General features: G+C 45.0%; 1 protein-coding gene across 1 annotated transcript in view; it reads left to right on the forward strand.

Annotated features, from left to right (window-relative positions):
* Positions 1-1,444: 1,444 nt before the first annotated feature.
* The window catches only part of LOC8038371 (mediator of DNA damage checkpoint protein 1), a 434,922-nt gene continuing 414,165 nt past the window's right edge, over positions 1,445-22,201 (forward strand). The window contains exons 1-5 of the mRNA XM_042286646.1: positions 1,445-1,510; positions 2,429-2,481; positions 2,567-2,659; positions 2,736-2,831; positions 17,194-17,265. Coding sequence (XP_042142580.1) covers positions 2,651-2,659; positions 2,736-2,831; positions 17,194-17,265 — 177 coding nt within the window. The 5' untranslated portion in view covers positions 1,445-1,510; positions 2,429-2,481; positions 2,567-2,650. The remainder of the gene's footprint in view (positions 1,511-2,428; positions 2,482-2,566; positions 2,660-2,735; positions 2,832-17,193; positions 17,266-22,201) is intronic.

The following is a 22,201-nucleotide window of genomic DNA, read 5'->3' on the forward strand; positions in this document are numbered from 1 at the left end:
CAAACATGGAACTCCAAACAAAACTAAAGTTTGATTACATAAAGGCGTCCTTAACCCTTGCAGGGTTGGGTTTCTTTCACAAAAAACAAACCCTGGTGATTGCTTTTTTTTTTTTTTTTTAAGGGGTAGTACAAAAAATAATCTATGTGCAGGAAGTTTTTTTTAGAATTATTTAGCGGGAATACGTTCAGTGCTTGTAAGCTGTCCAGATTGAGAAGCATTGAATGGAAATCTTGAGGGCAAAAAGTTGCCAATTTTTTTTCATTTGGTTTTATTTTGGCACGGTTGCTTCCGCGACATTCCTGCAGTCTCAGACTGAAGGTACTTTACGGAGCCTCTCCGTCGGATGATGAGCTCTCATCCTATCAATGAAATTCTGGGAAGTGTATCGGAAGAACCACTGCTCCAGTTGCCTCTACGGTGAGAGTGGCCAACACTTATCCCATGCACCAAGTGCCCAGTTTTGAAACTATGAATAGCCCCAGCAAAGCGAAACAGGATGTGAATGCAACATTTATAGTTCCCCAAAGACATAACAAACAGTAGCTTCTCCTTGGGCGGGAGCAATTTCGTGTTTACGTGAGGACTTACAAATGTGCAATCGCCACCATACATGTGTGGCGCCAACCGTCAAACGGATATCGTAAAATACCGGGCAAGCGCCCATTCAAACTTCAAAGATAATCGCAAACAAATGGGGGATGGGCGCTTGTCCGGTCATCAATTTTACATATAAATGTACTGTGCATATTTTCTCAGATCTTGCAAATTTGGTAATGGGCGCTTAATGTGGGATGGGCGAATGCGCGGTATTCTACGGTAAATAAGACCACAACAAGCCGAAGTACTCCTTTCATGTTAATACAACTAAACATTCTTTCATAAAAGTAGGAACTACCAACAAAAGAATAAAGGCAACCAGAACATTAAGGACACTGTCCTTTTTTTCCCCTTGATTTCCCTTTAAAACTACCACTTTCTTTTTATGTGTGTTTTCTTGGAATGTAGTTTTTTCATGCTCAAGTGTTTTTACTTGTACTATTATATATGTATGACTTTTTTCTTTCGCTTTTTCCCAATGTTCCTCCTCTCCTTTTGGTCTCTCTAAAAACGCTTTGCAACTGTATTTTCTGCACACTTGAAGAAGGGAAGTCTCTTCCCGAAACGTCGTGTAATAAAGACTCTACTGCTATTCAAACGTTTTTCTACGTTCAGTGTTACTATGATAGAAGTTCCTTGCTTGCTTGTGTAATCTCTTTTTGTCTGCACGGGTTGGTTTCTAAGCCTTGTTTGGAGCGCTCGGTCTAAGTAAACCTTATTGTCCAGAGAATTAACAATGCACAGGCTCGTACATGGTACACGCGTTGCTAACATGAACGCGTCTTTTCAACGAAGTGTCTTAACAGAGATGTGGCTAACATATACTTGATCGACTCACAGGTGCAGGCTGTCTTCAGAATTTTCTTGAGCGAGCTGCCTTGCAAGTCTGAGACCTTCGTCCTCAGAAACGGTTTGTGACACCTTTGCCAACCTCCCTGCAACTGTTTGGCTGGGTGTAGGGTAAAGCCAGGGCACTCGCAAGTTTGCTCTCACTTCGAAAGCGCGCAAAGGAAGCCAACGTCAGTACGGTGGTCATGCAAACTCATTGGTTGCGAAATACAAAGCGCCATTGTTCTTTTTCTTGCGTCGTGCAATGCCTTTGTCCTGTTTTGACAAACTACATGTACTCTGCGACGTGCTTTCTTTGTTTCTGATGGGCCGAATAAACATCTGAATGTTTTGGGTCTGGACGGCGAAGTAGAGATTACAATGACCAGCTTTGTGGACAGCGTACAATGACTAGCGGCGGTTAGAAGTAAGAGTACAGAAGGATTTTTTTATTTTAGCCCATGTACTCTGTTAAACACCCGGTCGTAATGATGGCATGAATGTTGTTGAGACCCCATAAAAAGACCAGACTTTTTTGTTGCATCTCCTTAAAAAGTTGGGAGGAAGGGTTGACTTTTTGTCACATCTGTTTGTCATATTGAAACAAGTTATGTGGTCGGGAACATTTTTTTTTTAAACTAAGAAAAACTGTTGGCCATCTATAAACTCCTTGTCCTAAAACGGTCGTGCTTGAAAGAAAAATGTAATTTAAGTTGAGATATGTGACTAATTTTCGTTCAACTTTTACTCTGGACGATCAGCTGAATTTCTACTAAGGGGCTTGAATGTCCATTAGGTTGATCAGTGTGAACTGGATTGGAAACATCTTTTGTTAAGTGTGCATTACAGATGCGCACTGTATTTTATATTTACTGGTTTTATATATTCTTTCCGTGCAAATAATTTTCAGCAAAAGAGATGCTAGCAGTCTCTTGAATTCCATCCATTTTTGCATGCTATGGTTTCCAACTACAACTGACCTTTGTACGGCTTTTGGCAGGCCGGAACATCATTGGTCGCTCTCCGGGCTGTCAGATCGTCATCGACCATAAGGTAGCGTCTCTCGTGACGCAAAGAGCCACGAGCTCATTTAGTATTTGCTTCTTTGTGTGGTATTTACGAGGCAGTTTTCGTACAGGCGCTCTCAAAGGAACATGCATGCATTGAGTTCAACAAGAACTACCTGTTCCTGCAAGACCTCGGCAGTACGAACAAGACAAAGATGGGCAAGGTATGTCTTCTTTGTTCAGTCAGTTTCGCCGTTTTGCTAGTCGGCCTCTAACCGTAACACGCTTCACTTTTGACAGGCCACCCTCGTGCCCAATGTCCAGTACAAGCTCGAGTACGAAGAAGACATCTCTTTGGGGGGACTCAAGGCGCAAGTCTTGAAACATCTCGAGTCCGTAAGTCGAGACTGCTTTCATATTGGCATGCTTATTGTATTTAAAATAGACATTGTTCGCAGACGTTCGCAGGCATTACCAGTATGGAAAAGTTCTGTGTCAACCTGTTTTCTATCTTTATTTCGCGCTCATTACGTGCGCCTCAACATGGGGTTCTATGCCGCCGAAATGTTGAACAGTTAGGTTTTGCTTCTGCAGACGATGGAACTGTTCTTGATACTGTAGAAGCTTGTTCACACATGCACCGCAGCGCTACCTCGATGCCATTATCCCCCACGTCGCCTTGTGATGTGCCGCGCATAATGCTATATGCAATTGAAGCCAGTCCAGTGCCGTGCAAGTGTCACGTGGCCTTCTGTAGGGGCACAGTGACATGCAGGGCACATAGTCTCGTGACACGTTCGTTGTACTAGATTGGTTGGGGTGGCTCGTGGTGTCTGCTGCACTCCATCGTAAGGTGAAGCTGAATACAGTCAGCATTGGAAGTAGCACTGAGTTTGCTGATGCAGTGCTTTGTGCTGTATTAGTGATACAGTGCTGATACAATGCTGCATTTGTGCGAAGTTGTCCAAATTTGTGCTGCATCAGCACCGTTTCTGGTGTTGATATAGTGCTGCAAATTTACTATGTGTGAAAGTGCCTTAAAGGCTGAGGAGCAGCCAGAAATGAGGAAACTCTCCCTCCTTTCAGTTTGGGGGCAAAGCTGAATTTGAGGAAAGTTGCAACGACATTATGGAAACAGTTTTGCTTCAGGTTGATAGGCAATTCTTTAGCGATTTTTTTTTGGGGCATTGCAGCTAAGTCTACCTACCAGTCTGTTAGCATTGGCATCGGGGTTCAACGGGCTTCTTTTTTATCGATCAAAACAAGGGAGAACTTGTTGCGACTACTTTATGACTTCAGGTGTAAATGACTAGCCCCTTTCCGACCATAATTAGCTCGGAGTCTTAAAGAGATTTTCGGTCAACTGAGCTGACCTTGGAGTTGGTGAGGGCTTTGCGCCCCGGTTATTGGAATGGCTTGCGCCGGTCTCCTATAACTTTACCCAGATAGTGCCACTAAAGAAGCTGCGTTTCGAGCACAGGTTTCCAAACTGGATTCCTGTACTTGTTTCACCTGAAAGGTGCTCTAAAGTCATTTCAGAGATTGTCTCTTCTTGGTGATAACTCATTCTACTGGATCTTAGCATCCCGGAAATTAAAAAATTATGCTGGTGCGACATCTATTCCCCTACTATAAATGTGATCGAAGTTCGTGCCACGCCCCTTTCTGAGTGGAAAAATCTGGAGCACAGAATTCAGCGGAGGTGCCGGCGGCGTGACAACGGGCGCGCGTCAGCCAATCACAAGCTGCCTTTCTGAGAGAAGCGGCTTGCGCCTGGCTGATGTGTGCATATCCAAGCCATCCATGCAGTGTGCAGCGAGAAGAGGGAGGAGAAAAAACCTTTTCTAAAAAAATGAAAAATAAAAAAGCACTTGCACGAACTTACATTGACGTGCATAAATCGAAAAGGAACAGTTTCTTTATTTCACGACACACGACATGTGATGCCACATTTCCACGAAAACCTAGAGATTCCATTCAGTGAGACTTCTGGTGTTGAACTGAGCTCGCCAAACTGCGGACATCCACATTCAAGCTACTAACTGCGAGTCGCAAACCATTGTGGAAGTTCTCGTCAGTCATTCGTGAGCGCATGTTGGATTTTATGCACTTCATTCGTGAAAAAGTCTGCTCGCAGACATATGTGCTCCCGAACACTGTAATCATGGTGGCTGCGAGTCTCTTCAGATTCATGAATGTAGAATCCGCAAGACCAGCATAAAATGTAACAAGCTCGTTTGCTTCAAATGCGCTCTTCAAATCATTATCTGTTTGCAGATCGGCCAGCTCTATCTGGTAACACTCTCGCACCTGGCTAAGATCTGCATTAAATGGATTTTGAAATAAACAAATGTCGCTCGAATGCTTCGCGAAGTCCGCAAACCTAACTTCCAAACTCACTTCTCAATTCGCGCAAGATTTCGCTGAGTCATTCCGTGGTAAGTGGCGTTGCTGTCTCGCCTGCAAAAATCTTGCAGCAAGGAAAATGATAAAAATTAGTTTCTCTAGCTTGGTTTTGAGAGACTGAGCTTCATCTCGAAAGCTCTCATGTCTGCGAGCATCCCGGACACGAGTTTCCCTTCCCTTGTAATTTTACATTCAGGTCATTCAGGTGCTGAGAAACGTCAGCCAGGAGTGCCAACTCTCACACCCAATCATGATCAGCAAGTTCTTTGAGAGGTTTCCCTTTCCCACGAAGAAACACTGCGATCTCCTCACGAAGCTCAAAAAAATGTCGCAAAACTCTTCCTCTGCTGAGCCATCGAACTTCTGTGTGGTACAGGACATCCCCTTACTCAGCCTCTGTTTCCGACAAGAACTGTTGAAATTGGTGATGGTTCAGTCCGTGACTGCGAATAAAATTGATAGTAGGTACGACTACCTTCATCACGGACTCCAAGCGCATCACTTTGGAACACAGTGATTGCTGGTAGATAATACAATGAAGATGAATAGGAGCAACAACGCCCAGGCGTGTCATTTCCGAGTTGATGTGTCTGATGACACCCGCTGTACAGCCAATCACGTTTCTTGCGCCTCCAGTCGTTACGCTTTTGAGGTTTTCCCATTTTAGCTGCAGCATTTCCAGGCACTCGCAAGCTTGTTAAAAACATCTTCTCCTGTTGTTGTGCCCTTCAGGCTTTTTAGAGCAGCCAGCTCCTCCGTCACTTCAAAACTGATGTCGATTCCCCGCACAAAGATAAGCAACTGAGCAGTATCAGAGACGTCATCGCTTTCGTCAAGCGCCAAAGAGAAGCACTGGCAAGCTCGGGCTCTATCCTTCAAAGTACTCAACGACTGTTCACCCATGTCTTAGATTCTCCTTGTGACAGTGTGGGCCGACAGACTAAGCTCCTAAGCTCCTTGAATACATTCTTCTTATCCGGGCAAAGATCGTCGGCCACTGTCAACAAACACCTTTTAACAAACTCTCAGTCTGTAAAAGGCCGCCCACTCTCTGTGATCTACTTGGAGATTGGGTAGCTGGCCTGAACCAGAGCCATCTTCTCCTGGACGTTCTTCTTGAAGACGTCTTGCTGCATGCCCAGGCTCTTCTTCAAACTTTCGATCCTCGCGGCTTTGGTTCCTGACATCAGAGCGTCGTACTTGCCGCGATGGTGGGACTGGTAGTGTCGACGCAGGTTGTATTCTTTGAATACTGAAAGCGCTTCTTTACAGTTGAGGCATAACGCCTTATCCTTATGTTGAACAAATAATCATTTGCCTTCATGATCATTGAATGTCCGGCATTCCAAATCTATTTTTTGCTTCTTGCCGCATTTAGACAGTAACATGTTGCAGACGAACAGTCTGAAGATAAAAAAGAAAGAAGATAACCTGTTATGAAGGCAAATTCTAGAAAACACATTTATGTGAGTAACAGGTAATGTTGGAACTTGCTTTTGAAGTTGTCGATAGGGCCCTTGAGACGACCGGACTGCCCGAACAGACGCAAAGGAGTGGCTGTTCTATTGAGTCCAAGCAAAGTGCGCACCATTTTGCCCTCAGTGACTTTGTTCTGATTGGTCGTGTAGCAAGTATCCAATCAGAACGAGTTTTGCAAGTGACTGTCACAAAGACAGGGACCCCGGAACCGGGGGGGAGGGGCAACCGGGGCGTGAGCACCCGCTGACATTTCCCTGGGGGTGCTGGGCAATATGCAGAGTTCCCGTGCGTGCGTACTGAACAATGCCTGCACCCCCCCCTCTCCCCCCTGTGTTCCCGCTGTAGCTCAGCTCCGTCAAGCCACATACCTGGCTAAGGACAAGCACGTGGCTCTGTTTTGAATACGGCTGGTTACCCATCGAATCGCGGCACAACCTTCGTCCGTGAAATTCCAGAAAAAAATTACAAAGTAAAGCAAAGTGTCAGGAAACCGCGGACGACACGGCAACTCCGAGAACACAGAGAGAAAAAGTAAAAGCCAACGCCTGCGGCCTGCATATACTATCATGGAGATCTCCTCTCTTCCCCTGTGTAGGGATGGCGCGAAAGATCCCCTCTGAGAGGTAGTAGCTTTTCGACCCCGCCAGCCTTGGTGCTTTCCAATTAGGAGCTCCCCGATGTCTCATCCAGCTTCGACGACTTTTCGGAAGGCAGCATCGGTCTTTGTGCTTTGTGTCGCGAGCCCCGCTAACCGCAGAGCACGGTGTACCACAGAGCAGGTCACCGTCCCCTGAGCGGGGTTGAGAAGAGCCCTTGCCAACAAGGCCACTGGGTCGGGAGATTGGGGAATGCCCTCGGAGCATTGTTTACATCCGGCAGAAAGGGAAAAGATGAGCCTCCACGGCCTCTCTGAGATTGGTGAAAGGAGGGGAAAAGGTCAACTGCATTTATTTTTTTTATTTTTTTTAGCTCACCGGCGTTGGGGGGGGGGAGGTGCAGGAGGGCTGGGAGGTGCGGGCCGGATCCAGCCCGCGGGCTGCTGGTTGCCGACCACTGGTCTACGTCGATACTGAAAATCGCAAGCAGAATCGGACAAAGTGAATTAGGCATAACAAGTCGGTGATGGTCATTGGTCAGAGTGATCAACATCTCCTTGTATCTACTGTTTACATCGGGCCTGCCTACCAACCATCAAATTTAAGTCTTTTGAGGCCTGCACTTACTTCTTATCGCAAGTACCGGGCCCAATTTGGTCTACGGGCCGGCGTCGTCTAAGAGAGTAGACGACAAGTAGAAGCGTTTGAAAGAGCAGACGACAGTTCGAACGATCAGGCGGCCATTTGAACTTGCAGACGCACTAAACATAGCCCGCAGGTGGTCTGCACAACTTGGTTTTCTGGTGTTCATGTTGGAACCAAACAAATAAATCTTAGGACCACAAGTATCCATGAATTCAACCCAAAGTGCTTCCCGCCCAAGCAATCGTTGTCCGACGGTGTCTGCTTTTCCCTTTTCACGGCACACATATTCAGATTCTTGGACGAACCGAGCACGTGAAAACTGACCTTCAAACCTTTCTCGACACTTTTGGTACGGCCCCAGTCGTGGCGTTTTGACGAGAAGGCAGGTTTTTGTCTGGTTCCTTTCAAAACAATGCAGTAATACACGTCTGACATGGGGACTTCTGCCCACAGCCCCAGACCGGAAGTACGACCGACTCGCCACCACCACGCCGTGACGTCACAGAGTTGAGTTTGTGTATAATTCGATCGTTATCCCTGTGCATGATTAGTTGCATCTCAAGTGGCTAACCCGGCAGTTATTTCTAGAACTAAGTTTTGGTTTAACATAAAATCCCGTAAGGGCAGAGACGGACTTGGCATTTTACTGCCCTAGGCAGCCTTTCACAGTGCTGCCCCTCCCACCCCCTCCCACAAACCACCGCTCCCCATGGCCATGGGGAATGGGGGTTGGGGGGGGGGGGGGGGGGGGAAGGGGTGGCATAAGGCAGTTGCTTAGTTTGGAGTTAAAATTTTCAAAAGTTGCCAGATTTGAAGCTAGAATTCCCAAAGTAGCTAAATTCAAAGCTAGATTAAAAACAAAAAGGATTTAATTTGGGGGTGGCCACAAATTGGCCACCCCCGAAATTCTGCCACCCTAGGCAGCTACCTACTCCGCCTTTTGGTAAGTCCGCCCCTGCGTTAGGTTGCTCACCCAAAGTGATTCGTCAAATGATGGAGAACGTGAGGGGATGAGACACTCAGGGTGTCTAGCGACCGGGGAAACTGGAAATTGTCAGGGAAATTTTAAATGCCAAGAGAAATCGGGTTATTGTCAAAAGGTTAGCCCCGTCAGGAAAAACGAGTCTGAAACGCCATCGAGTGCCCCTAGCAAAGACTTGAGTACCTAGGCTCAGAAAAATAAGCAATAAATTCTGCTTAGAGTGGAGCGCGGGCTCTGATCTCCTGATATACAATGTGCTATCCGATACAAAGGAAACAGCCGACAAATCCAGTCCAAGCCTTGGATTGGATTGTGGTCACGAAACTAGGCTAGATCCAGTTAGGGCTACTAGATTTAGTAAGTAACAAATGAAAAAGCCGCAGACCCCAATCCAAGCCTTAAGCCGAAGTTTTCGAAAATGTGCATCTGGCAGCCATGCTGCCATTCGGTTATTGACGTGTGTGGTTCAGCGGCGTGTTCTCATCGTGTTTCCGGAAGTGGCCTCTTCTCTAACGATGTCGGCGGCAAAAAAGTGCTCGTTTAATCCTGACTGGACAAACCCGAATATTTCGGAACATGCAAGTTCAATTAATTTCGTGCAAAATGATCCTCATGGTCTTGTATATTTAACTGCCTCTACAACGGTCAAGGAATTTCACCTGAAATTGTCAGGGAAAACCTGGAAAAGTCAGGGAATTTCAAAATAATAATTTGCGAGACACCCTGGACACTTAAACTTTATGAAAAATTAATGGTAAGTGCAGGGCACCTGCTACAAACCACTTGACACAGGAACTGATATCGCGGACACGGCTAATTCGCATTTCGCAACGCGATAAACGCGCAGGAATTCGCTACGAACTTCTGCTTCACAGGAGAGGAACACTGGATGCAGCAGATACATGTTTCATGGTGCGACAAACATGTGGAAACCGGCTACGAACTTGTATTCCACAGGAACCAGTATAGCACGCACAGATCGCAGACAAAAAAAATGCAGGAACTCGCATGACACAAGAACTGACATTGCGCACACAGATTGCAGACATAAATGCGGGAACCCACTGTGAACTCTCTTGTCGCACGTACCGGTACCGCAGATCGCGCGGTTGATGCGATTCTTGTCGGACATTGCGTGATGTCCGACGGGATGTCCAACGGTGGGCAATGTTTCAGAATTTTTATGTTGCGGGTATTTCAGCCAGAAAAACGGTATGGGCGATCTCGCGGGGAAGGGGCGCCCTTGCGGAATTTTACGGTAGTGTCCTTTTAACCTGTCGCTGACTATAGGCAAGCAAACATGGGCAAAATGCACAGCTTAATCCTATAACCAGTCTTTCCGAGAAATTCTTTCTAGTTTTATGTCTGCCCATGTTTCTCTCTCACCCTTATTTTCCTTCACACTCGTAGCAAATTTGCTTTCGGCTACACAAAGTCTGAAGTGACCATGTTCTAAAAATACAAAACCATAAAAAATAATTTTGCAGGTTCACATTTCCCTAACTACAAAAGAAAAAAAAAACGATTTCTTGGCTCTTAATGCTGCTGCATGAGCTAGCAACATTAAATCTTGTGCGCACCAACGTAGACAATGCGGGACTGTGTTCTGATTCTTTGGAGCGTTTTGCAAGCTCGTCGACTTGCGACTCGACAAATGTCGTGCCACTCGACACCTGTGCGGGTTGTCCAAGAAAACAAATGTATTGTTTGGCGTCATCATTCTTTCTGGACCAGTGTCGTAGAAGCGCTCCGTTGCGGCTGGCTAGTCGAGCATTCAGCGCACGTCGCGAGAACGATGCTAGTATTGAAGGTCATTCTGAAACTGGTTTTTAAAGCCTTAGACTTGACGCATTTGTTAACATGCACATGTTTTACGTAACATGGAAGTCGTGTTTACTTTCCAAGAAGCAACCAGATCCTTTCAAAATTGGATTTATCCAAATGAGTGTGCAGAAAATTTTATTTCAGTTGGCAAGACTGTCAGCCATTGCAGTAAGGAGTTCACAGCTAAACAATTAAAACATACAAAATAGAGGATTTTTTACCTCAGATTAATTATGTTTTCGTGTTCTTACAGATCAGATTAAAAAGGGGAAGAATGCACCAAGAAACTGAGAGAAAGGAGGAGATGAGAGCGCGCAGGGACGTCGGAACGCCGAGCTCCGATTAGAATGATTAGTGGATAGACCTAATGCCAGCTGCCCTTGTGTCCACTGCACTCGTCAAACGCTTTCGAATGCGAAAGCCAGACGCCTGCGTTCCGCGTTCAATGAATGCAGTAGAAACGGACACCCCTTGTCGACACTGGACTCGTTGAACACATTCGAATACAAATGCCGGACGGCGGCGTTCCTCATTTTTAGACGTTCGACGAGTTCAGTAAAGACAAAGAGGTCTGCCCACGAATCATTCCAACCAGATAGCAACGTTCTGACGTCCCCGCACGTTGTCGTCTCCTCCTCTCCCTCAGTTTCTCGGCGCATTGATTTGTGTATTTGCACATTGCATGTCTAATAAATATTCTAGTGTAGGGAAGTGATGGAATGGTTTTGTTGGCTTCATGTAGATGGTGCCACAGAGGATCCAAGCAGTGATGTGATTGCTGCACCAAACTGTGCCAAGGGGCTAACCCTGCTACATCCTGCTACATTGTGCCAGAATATGCGTAATCTGCACCAAGCCTGTGGCAAAAAAACAATTTCGGTCTTCTTTCAAAATTGAAACTAAACTGAGTACTGTAATTGAGCATGCATGTGTTATGTGCTGCAACGGCCGCCCGACATAAAATACCCTGCATCAATTGTCCATCCGGTCTCTCATGGTTTTCCCGCAGTCTCGAGTTTCGCACTCTCGTCTCGTGGGTCACGTCTTGCGTCCTTGTTTTTAAAAATATTTTTTAGCGATAGTTGCAGGTGTCTGCAGACGCTCTGACGCTAGCGTGCCGGGTACCAGCCATGCAGTCATGCTGTGAAACGAAACCACGTGTTTGCGCGGCAGGAGTTGCACTATGAGCCGAAGCACTCGCTCATGAAAGTAACGACTGTGGGAAAACTATTTGGTCCCTTTTTTCCATTCACCGTGGTCGCGCAATGTCGGGTGTTGCCTTCCCCACCTCACTGCAAATATGGCGCTTTCTAAAATGAAACTAAGTACCACTGCATGTTCATCAACATTCTTGTTCTTCTTTAAATCATGCATTACTACAAAAATCCCCCTTTAACTGAAAGACTGCTGTGTCAAAGTATTGATTACCTAGGTTTCTCTCGGTAGGCTTTCTTTCAAGAGGGACCCCGGTACGTGAAAAATTTGCGGCGAAAGAAAGTTGTTCAAGAGAAGTGAGCTAAAGCAAAGAAGGCAATGCCTGCATGCTGAACCCACACAGCACACTTGTTTGTCTCGAGTTCAGTCGTTGCAGAAAGTGCTCGAAGAACCTCTTGACCCTGACTTGCGATGTCTTGCATCGATGTGCTCAGGTACTTTGTTTGCCGGCCTGACAAGTACGCGCCGCTGGACCGTTTTTTGTTGTATTCTCGACAGTTACATTTTGCATACAATTTTGGGAATGAGTTGGCGACGGAGCGGAGTGGCATGCTTTCGGTTTCAATCGAACATCCATTGTCTCCGCCCGCGGGACGAGGCACGTGCAACTGCAAGCCTGCCAAAGTTTCCCTCGCGTGCATGCGAACACTATTGCACGACAGAGGCGCCAGCCGGGACGCTTTCAATCCATTGTTTTACGTTTGCTTACTTTTGACGAAAATCTGGCACGTCGGGAACCAGCAAAACGGTGGCAAGCGGTTTTTTGGAATTGCTCGGCAATGCCTACAGCGCTGTACACTTGTAGGATGACTCGGCAGTAAAAACATACAGCGAGTTCCGTCACAATATGTCACATCAGGACACAACACAACACAAAAGGCCCTTCGTTCGTACAGCACTTAAAATAAATATTTTTATTTTTATAAGAATATCTGGCTCCAAAAGCCACTTTCGCTGCTCCGAAAGGTGCTCAAAAATGGCTTAGGCCAATCACATCACTGTTTATGGAATGATTCTTGACAACGATAGAAGGCTTTCGAAACATTTATTTGTGTTTAGATGAAAATATTAATAAAACTTGGCTTTGAACTAAGCAGATAATTGCACAACACGCTAGTTTACTACAGTGTAACTCGTGACGTGATGTCACATGGCTACTATGGCTGCCGCCTATGGCTGCTGGTCAAGAGATATTCAAGTTTTTGCTTTGTGATTAAACGACGGAATCGGTGAGGGTCCTAAGGGGACGAGAGGGGGTGGCAAAGGGGACAGTCAAAACCTCTTTGCTTGTTATATTTCTTTTTTTTTTTTAATTTGCTTGAGGACCGCAGGAGTGCTCTTGTTTACTGGAAGTGGCCAGTTGACTTCAACCATGTACACCTGGATTATTTTACCATTCTGTCGCCCCCCTTTAGAAGATAATGTTAGCTGTCGCTATGAGGTATTTTTGGTTTAGGCGGCACCATGCGACATGGCGGCAATGACTGGCATAATCTCCCGACTGCTCTCTGCCACGACTGTATCATGTGCTCCCCCGCCACCTTGATTATTGCTCCCCCCCCCCCCCCCCCCCCCCCCCCCCCCCCCCCTCCAGAACCAATATCTTGAATTTGCTCTCCATAGAACTAATGCCTGGGACCGCCCCTGAGTGGAATTCCCGACATTCCTTGGTTATTAATCGCTGTGGTTTCTTTTACTCGTGCCAAGGTAAACGAAATAAGAGTAACACGCTGCCGTATTCTTACAAATTTAAAGTTGTTGCACTGCCCCTTTAACCTCTTAACCATTTTTAGTTCTGAAGAATTTCAGGCCCTCAACTGCTTAATTGTTGTGTTTAAAATCAAATCTGTTGCCTTCAAAATCAAACTTCTTGCCACAACAAAAACTGAAGCAGAATGAAAAAAAAAAAAAATAATAAAAAAATCGGTGCCACCATTTTTTGGCACAGCCGCATATTAAGCCGGGAGCGAGCCTACTTGGCCCAAACAAGTTGCGTGCGTCAACTAGAGAAAACAGACATGCTGTGCTCGTCCTGAACGGTTTGGGGATGGCCCCAAGTTGACGATCTTGGCTCCTCCAAAAGGGTTAAGGGGTTAAGGTCATTGCGAGACATCAGTATTACTACTCATTTCATTTTCTGTTACACGGGGTCCTTCCGAAAAATGTACAGGGTTCTTTTCCACTGCAAAAATAAACTATGCGTCGCTGACCTCTCATTCTCTGGCCAAATGTAGCCAGATGCCAGAGTTTCAGAAAAAACTTATTCAAAAGTTTTAAGTGATTTTCTGAAAATTTCAATGGGAAAATGGGGCTCGTTTTTTGGTAATCAGCACCATTCAGCTCCATGTATTTGAGAGCTCTGTTGGCTGCCATTTGCAGATAGAAAATTTCAGAAAACAGTTACTGCAAATCTTATTGGCTCCCTGCACCGAAGATAAAAGTAGATTGCGGGGGCACAGTCTCATGGGAACCTTTTTTCAACTTGCACGCACTTGCCTTGACAAGACCCGAATTTCGTTGTTTTCGCACTGAAATTTTATAAAGCCGGTTGCTTAAACTCAAGTTCTGAATTTTTATATTACTTTACTATGAAAATGAGCAATTTCAGAAACCTAGTAAACATGGGGAAAAATTAGACGTTTTAGTTGCCATTTTTTTTTTAGGAACAACAGATATTGGCGACATTTTTTTTTATAGCAACTCACTACAGTTATTCTACTATGCATTCCACCAGAAAAAAACCAAGCAAAGAACAATTATCAGCAACATTTCAAAACGATAAATTTCTAAAGCAGACATGCCTTTTACTTAATGGTGGTGCATATAATTCATCAGTAGTACCTCCAGTATAGGTCCATAAAGTAAGGCCGGGCATCAATTAAAAATTTTAACCTTATCAGTCGGCACCTTTTGATCGATTAATCCGTCTTGTTAATGCCAGACATACCTTGCTCCAGAAGGGCAAGGGCACATTTTTTCTTTTACATTCTCTCTTTTTGTCTTTCCTAATAAATGCTGCAATGTGCATTTCAGCTGGGGATAAACATGTGCAGTCGAGCGCAGTCGAAAGATACTCAGATTATTATTCCTCCGGCAATGGCATAGGAGGAGTTTTCTGGAACTCTTTGACATGACTACGAGTAGTCGAGTTTCTTGCTTCTTTACAATCATCCTTGCTGCACTGTACGGGCTCTCGAGAGACTTTGAATCGGGAGAGACGTCCTATTTCGAACGACCGACACTACTTGAGAACCGAAAAAGCCCTGCAGTTGCCAGTGCGGTCTGCCATTCCTCACGTCGGCCGCTGAGCGACTGACACACCCTGGCTTTTTCGCTAACCAGTTTGTCGACGCCTTGGCTCACTGCCATTGATCGGCACAACATGCTGCCGGTCCACAGTTAAAGTCGTCTGCTTTGACAGGATTGACGACGTCAGTAGATCGACTTCAATGAAGAAAAAATTGTTTCCAGTCATTGCTCCGAGAACCTCCAAGTGGCGGCTGTCAGTGCCACGGGAGTGATGGAAAAAGCTTTATACCCCGACAGACATGCCGCTCACTGGGTGCATGTGCAGATTAGTGAAAGCAAAGCTGGTGGACATTGTCCCTCTCGAAGAATCTTTGCCTGCTGGCAACCTGCTGTCCTTGAAAAGAGCTCCCTCTGTTCTGTACGTTGCGCTTCTGAGTGTAGCGGTGGCTGTGAAAACCTGGTGGGCTCTTCGTAAATTGGACATGGCCTTCTCGCTGGAACCAGCGCTGCCTTAACCGTGACTAGTGTTGTTCTTATTTGTGGGCTTCCAGTTGACGAAGAGGGTAATGTTTGCGATCTAAGAATAAAAAGTAGGGTTGTGTGAATATTCGAAATTTCGAATAGTAGTTTCGAATAATACACTATTCGGTATTCGCTTCGAGAAGAACTACACTATTCGCGTTTTTCGAAGTCTTGATTGCGGCGGGTTAGCTCCGTTGAGTGCGCTTCTTACCGAGCACCGGTGCACTGTGGAGAAGCAATAACCGCGGAAGCAAGCTCTGCGGTTGTTGCTTCTCTGCATTGTATCAGTGCTCCGTAAGAAGCGCACTCAACAGGGTTACCCGCCGCGTTAAACACTTGGAAAAGTATAAACATTGCTATTGCGTGCTTGAAAGAAGAGCGTACATTCAAAGCGGTATGGTGCACGCGTGCTGGCTGTGTTTTCAAGTAAATGGAAAATTTGTGAATATGCGTATCTACATTGTAGTAAAAGTTTCAAAATTAAACTGACTGTTATGCAAGAGTATACAATTTCAGGCAGAGATGCCCTTCAACCTGCGTTCAGCATGTGCGATTCATTCTTCTTTAACTCGAGATTAAACAAAGAATATTTTATATACCAAGATTTGTAAATTCACTTAGTTGGGTGTAGTTGGCCATTTCTATAGGATTCATTCTATGTCAAATCCGTCGTTCTCTTGCCATCCCAAGACAGATCTTCTGAGGTCACAGTTCATAAATATAGAAAGATTGAACTTAGCTTATAAACGAACAAGTGGAGCAACCTTCACAAGTTTAGGTGGGTTTTCATCTAAGCATTTGCTAGGGTAGTGAAAGGAGTGAAAAAGCTATTCGATATTCGAATCGAAAATATTCGGCCAAAGTGACTATTCGCTTCAAACTCAAAATCCACTATTCGCACAAGAGTAATAAAAAGCATAGTGGTAAAAAATATTTAGAAAGTTCTTTTAAAATATTTGTTAAGGTTTACTTGGCTTCAAGTTCAAGTGATAAAGCAGTTAAAAATGTTTTATCGTGTTTGAAGCGACGATTGAATAATCAATCAGTTGCCCAGTTCCGCAGCTAAAGCTAAGATTTTTTACGATTACCATACCCTGCTAATTTAAAGGGGCACTGACACATCAAAATTATAATTTTTTTTATTATCCGCAACGATTGAAAACGATGCCGGGACATTACCCTCAAAATTAAAAATTTGGGAATTCAGTATTTGTGAAGTAAAAAAACAATTTCCAAATGCCGAATTCGAAGTTTCCGCGCAGGTGCGTTGACAACAAATATTGCGGAGTCCTGAGAGTCCACTTTCTTTCACGACTCCCTGCTGTTGCCATGGCGACCCAAAGTGAGGAGGAAAGGAGCGAGCGATGGCGGACCGGTTTTGAGTGGTGTCGCCTGTTTTCCGTGGGAGGATACAAACCCAGGAGACGGCACCACAACGGACTCTGATTTTCGGTATTTCAAAAAGAAGGGCCGTAGTGCGTTCGCAATTGCGTTAAAAAACATGTTTTACGATTGCCGATGTCACCTACAAAGCTTCTAAATTTCATGATTCTTGACGTCACGAATCAAAAGAAGCGAGGAGGCGAGAGGCGGGAGAATCAAACAAAAAAAAAAAAGGCGCGCGCGGGAAGTTTTTTTTTTGTGTGATGCGGTTTTTTTGCGTGTTTATGACTGCAACTTTCATCGTTTTAGACAATAAAAAAAAATACGACCTTTGGGTTGTCAGTGCCCCTTTAATTAAGATTGATTGAGTTAAAAAGCAGGCTTTTCTAAGTGGTGTCCCCTTTAATGCCATTCTTGTTTTGGGTTTTCTTCAAGTTTTGACATAGCGTTTTTTCAGGCAGCCACCGAGGACAACCAAGGGTCTGACACCTGCTCGGAGTCGCTGCTCACCGCCATCCAGATTCCTCAGGTGGTGTTTCGTTATTTTTTGCTTCTCGCTTCACCATTGCATCAGTTCGTTCTTTTCTGCGCGTAAACAATGGTCAAGGCTGCCCGAGACTCGTCTCAAACTGGTGCGCTCGGTGTCCTCTTCCGCCCACGCGTGGAAACGGTCCCGATGTGGCGGCAGACGACCTCGCAAAGGCCAGAGTGTCGCGCAGTCGGACGTCTCGATACCGGCGGTTGACTGTAAAAGTTCCGACAAAAAATGAAAGGCGTTTGGAACTCCCTGTAACGCCAAATTAGAGTGCAGCTCTTGAGGAGGAGGAGGGTACGAAGAGGAGGGTACGCCCCTCCTTCTCATCCGTACCGTCTCCTCCTCCTCATCCGTACCGTCTCCTCCTCCCCTCTTCCTCCTGTGCTCCCCTCCTCCTCTCTCCTCCTTCTCCCTCCTTCTCCTTCTCTCCTCCTCTGCCATCAGCATAACCACGCGTTGAATTATGGGACGTCTCCCATAATGCAATGCGCGGCTTCACGGGTTACGCCGTCGCCGTGGGGACATTTCCCATAACGTGACGTCTTCCTTAATGCAACGCGCGTTGCATTATGGGAAATGTCACGCTACGGGAAACGTCCCGACGGCGACAACATAACCACGCTTTGCATTATGGGAAAATGTCCCATAAGCAATGCTTGGTTACGGCGACGCCGCTCAAATCGGAAATGGGCGCCTAAGAGGTGCGCTCTAAAAGCATGAGCAAACGAGAGTGTCGCCGTCGTTGCGGCATCCCAACTGCTGGCCGCCGAAGCTTCCGTGACCGTCAAGCTGAAGAGCGACGTTCGGCAGAACGGGCGTCTGCCACAGCTACCACTGCTGCTGCGCTGCAGCCAGGTTCACGGCCGGCGACGGCGTGATGCTTCTACGACATTGTCAAGCGGAAAGCGGGAGGCTCTTTTTTTTTCTTTTTGGACACGGTAAACACTCTGGTCGGAGACGCATTTCGGGCACCATGTCTACGCGGAGCACAAGTTTGTCCGCTTCTCGAGCAGTGTTGCGGAGTTACCACTCCAGAATCAGAATGATTCCGGAATCATTCCGCATTATTGCGGCCCCGGAACGGGAATGGACTGCCGGCAGTGCTGGGAGGAGAGGAATGGGTATGGAATTTTATTTATTTATTTATTTATTTATTTATTTGTAAATACTGTGCGCCCTTCTGGGCGCTTTACAGGAGTGGAACGTCAGTTTTAAATCATGCAATGTTATATACATTTCTTAACACATCTTATATTTCATATGATTTGCAAAACCGCACTGGTACACATCACGCTACACAAGCTATTAATGAATCTAACCAAGAAAAGAACACGTCTTTTACACATTCATAAACAGAATGGAGAGTCTAATATAATTCAAGTAAACATTTCTCGAATAAGGCTAATGAGTCACAATTCACAACACTTTCGGGAAGCTTGTTCCATTTTTCAACTGTTCTAACAAAAAATGAATACTTGTATGTGTCATTATTAATTCGCGGAACTTGCATAGCCCTATTGTGTACCCCCCTTACTGGTCTAGTAATACGTGGTTGTAAAAAATCAGATGTGTCCATATTTAGTAAGTCCTTTGAAAACATATAAATAACCTTTAGCCTTGCTATCTCTCGGCGGGTGTGAAGAGGTTGGAGACTGAGCTGTTCGAGCATGTTAGTAACGGAGTCCATTCGGCGGTATCTCGAGAGGATGAAGCGAGCAGCCTGTCTTTGTATTTTTTCCAATTTTTCGATTCGATTGTGTCGGTACGGATCCCACACCGCGCAGGCATATTCTAAGGTGGGCCGTATAAATGTTGTGTATGCAGTCAATTTCACCTGACTTGTGGTTTTGCCTAGGTTTCGCTTCAAAAATCCCAACTTTTTGCGAGCCGTACTGCACACATTGTCGATGTGGCGATTCCATGTGAGGTCGGTTGATATCGTAACTCCTAAGTACTTAAAGTGATCAACTAGAGCTATGGGATCGTTTCCAACCCGATATGTGTAGGGTAGGATGTTCGCTTTTTTGCTAGTGATTCTGGCGGATACAGTTTTATCTGGATTAATTTTCATACCCCATTCGTCACACCATTTCTTAACAGAGTTGATAGTCGTGTTTAAGTTTTCTTGATCTATAGGGTTGCGTATTCTAGCATAGAGCAAGAGGTCGTCCGCAAACATCCTAGCTGTAACGTTGGGGCTGAGATCATTAACGATGTCGTTTATGTAACATAAAAACAAGACTGGACCCAGCACCGATCCCTGTGGGACCCCCGATGTAACCCTGCGGGTGGTCGACACTGCTCCGCTGACAGTCACAAACTGTGTTCTGTTAGACAAGTAAGCCTGTATCCACGCAATTACCGACTTATTAACGCCGTATTTTAATAGTTTTTGTATCAGTCCATTATGTGAAACTCGGTCGAAAGCCTTCGATAAATCCAAACAAACCGCGTCGATTTGGCCTCTCTCGTTCGAAGAGCAGGAAAAGTCACCAAATGCACCTAGTAATTGTGTTACTGTTGACAGACCGCGCCGGAATCCATGTTGGCTCTTGTGAAAAATGTTATTTGATTCGAAAAAAGCATAAAGACTTTTAGAAATTATGTGTTCAAAAAGTTTGCAGCTCGTGCATGTCAATGAAATGGGACGATAATTGGCTACATTTTGTTTGTCACCGGATTTGTGGACTGGAACAACCTTTGCACAAAGCCAATCCGAAGGAACGCTGTGTTGACTGAGTGACGCTTTGAATATAATTGTTAAGTATTTGGCGACCCATTCCGCATATCGCTTCAAAAATTCATTAGGAATCTTGTCTGGTCCAGCGGTTTTCTTTGTGTTAATATTTAACAAAAGTGAAAGGACACCGGCCTCTGAAATATCAATGTCTGGCATAGACGCAAGTACGCCTTCGTCGTCCTCCAGATCCACAGGACAATTGCATGAATCGATAAAAACAGAACTGAAGTATTCATTGTACCTCTGGACCATTCCGATATGATCCGAGATGACAACGCCGTTCTCTACAATGCAATCTATGCTCTGTTTTGATGGCGCAAGATATTTCCAAAATTTCTGTGGCGCTGTCTTTATAAACTCCGGCAAGGTGACGCCGAAATATTTTTCCCGAGATTCCTTAATTTTTTCTTTTAATTCATTTGAAAGGCCGGCAACGTCACTTTTGCTGACAGGTTTTGTCTTGCGTCGCCGCTTTATTTTGCGTTTTAAATGAATAATGTCACGTGTTATCCATGGATTTTGTCTATTTATGCGCTTTATTTTCTGGGGAATGTACATCTGCAAGCAATGATTTACAGTCTTTTTAAAGTAATTCCACATTGTGTTTACATCACCCGTTCCATCGAGACCAGACAGAGACATTTCCAAATAATCCAGTACGCCTACGTCATCTGCATTATAAAAATCATACACGCGTACATCCTGACGTTTGATGGGATCTAATGAAGAAGTGGTATAAAAATTCAGTAAAACAAGATTGTGGTCTGAAATTCCATCATGAATATCCACAGAAAAATCACGTAACTTGTTACTAACAAAAATCAGGTCTAATACCGAACTGCCTGCGTTCCCCCTTCTTGTGTACTCTTTTACAACCTGCGCCATATTGAAATTAAACACCATGTCAAGCAGTAATTGAGCATGTTTAACCTCGGTGGCACCAGCCTCAAGAGTATCCCAGTCAATATTAGGCAGGTTAAAATCACCACCAATAATGAAATTTGATTTATTAGCGACATTAGTAGCAACATAGTCATAAACTGATTCCATGATTGACAAGGGGGAATCAGGCGGCCTATAAACTGCTCCAATTACGTATTGCGTGCCACAAAAGTCAATTTTGCACCAAATACTTTCTGTGAGTGGTAAGTCATTCATAATATGACAAGTAATTGACTTCTTCATAATAATCGCGACACCTCCCCCTCGTGTTGGTCTGTCCTTGCGTATAATTTTGTACGCAGGGGGAACTACTTCATCATCCTGTATGTTTGAGTTTAACCATGTTTCGGTCACGATAACTAGATGTGGACAGTGAAGCGTCAGAATATACTCTAGTGCTTCGACCTTGTTAACCAAACTTCGCGCGTTCACGTTCATTATTCTTAGCTGCTTTGCCGCTCCTGTGCCCTTACGTCACTTGTTTACAACTGGCGCGTGTCTATCTTTTGTTATTTTAGTTCGGCAGCTGGCCTCGTTATCCCAGAAATACAAATCACTGCCAATCTGGAGTTTATCTTCAAAAAGTTTGACCCGACGCCCAGTAGCTCTCTCCGTCTCCGCACTATCCCAAAGCTGTTTTGGTTTACGTAATGTTTCCTGGCAGAAGTCGTTTTGAAGGGAGACGCTGGAACCTTTTAACTTATGGCAGTTCTTAAAGACCTCAATTTTTTCGTTATAATCTCGGAACTTCATTATAATCGGACGTGATCGTTGCTTGCGTTTCTTTCCAAGTCGATTTATTCGTTCAGCCGTCTGTACTGTCACACCGAGACGACCACGAAAGAGTTCCTCAAGTACTTTTGATCTAACGTCGTCATTTGTTTCGTTGTCAGGCTCGGGAACTCCGAATATGATCATGTTGTTTTTACGGCTTCTGTCCTCAAGGTTGGTTAACGCAGCTTGTTGGTTTGTAACCGTTCTTCGTAATTCGTTTACTGAGCTATGCAGTACCGTGATAGCTTCTTCGTTCTTTTTTATTGTGACTAGTGAGTTTTCAAGACGAGCAATCCTTCCGCTCATTTCATCTACGGAAGTTTGGAACTGATTTTGCTTATCTTTGATCTGTTTTACATCGTTGGTTATGCATTTTTGACCTTCTAGAATTTGTTCTACCATTATTTCAAGTTTTGTGGGGCCGGGGTTTACTTCTACGTCTCCACAGAGCATTAGCAGTATTTTTCCATGACA

Source organism: Ixodes scapularis, unplaced genomic scaffold (genome assembly GCF_016920785.2).
Source record: "Ixodes scapularis isolate PalLabHiFi unplaced genomic scaffold, ASM1692078v2 PGA_scaffold8__174_contigs__length_109621045, whole genome shotgun sequence".
NCBI classification, from domain to species: domain Eukaryota; kingdom Metazoa; phylum Arthropoda; class Arachnida; order Ixodida; family Ixodidae; genus Ixodes; species Ixodes scapularis.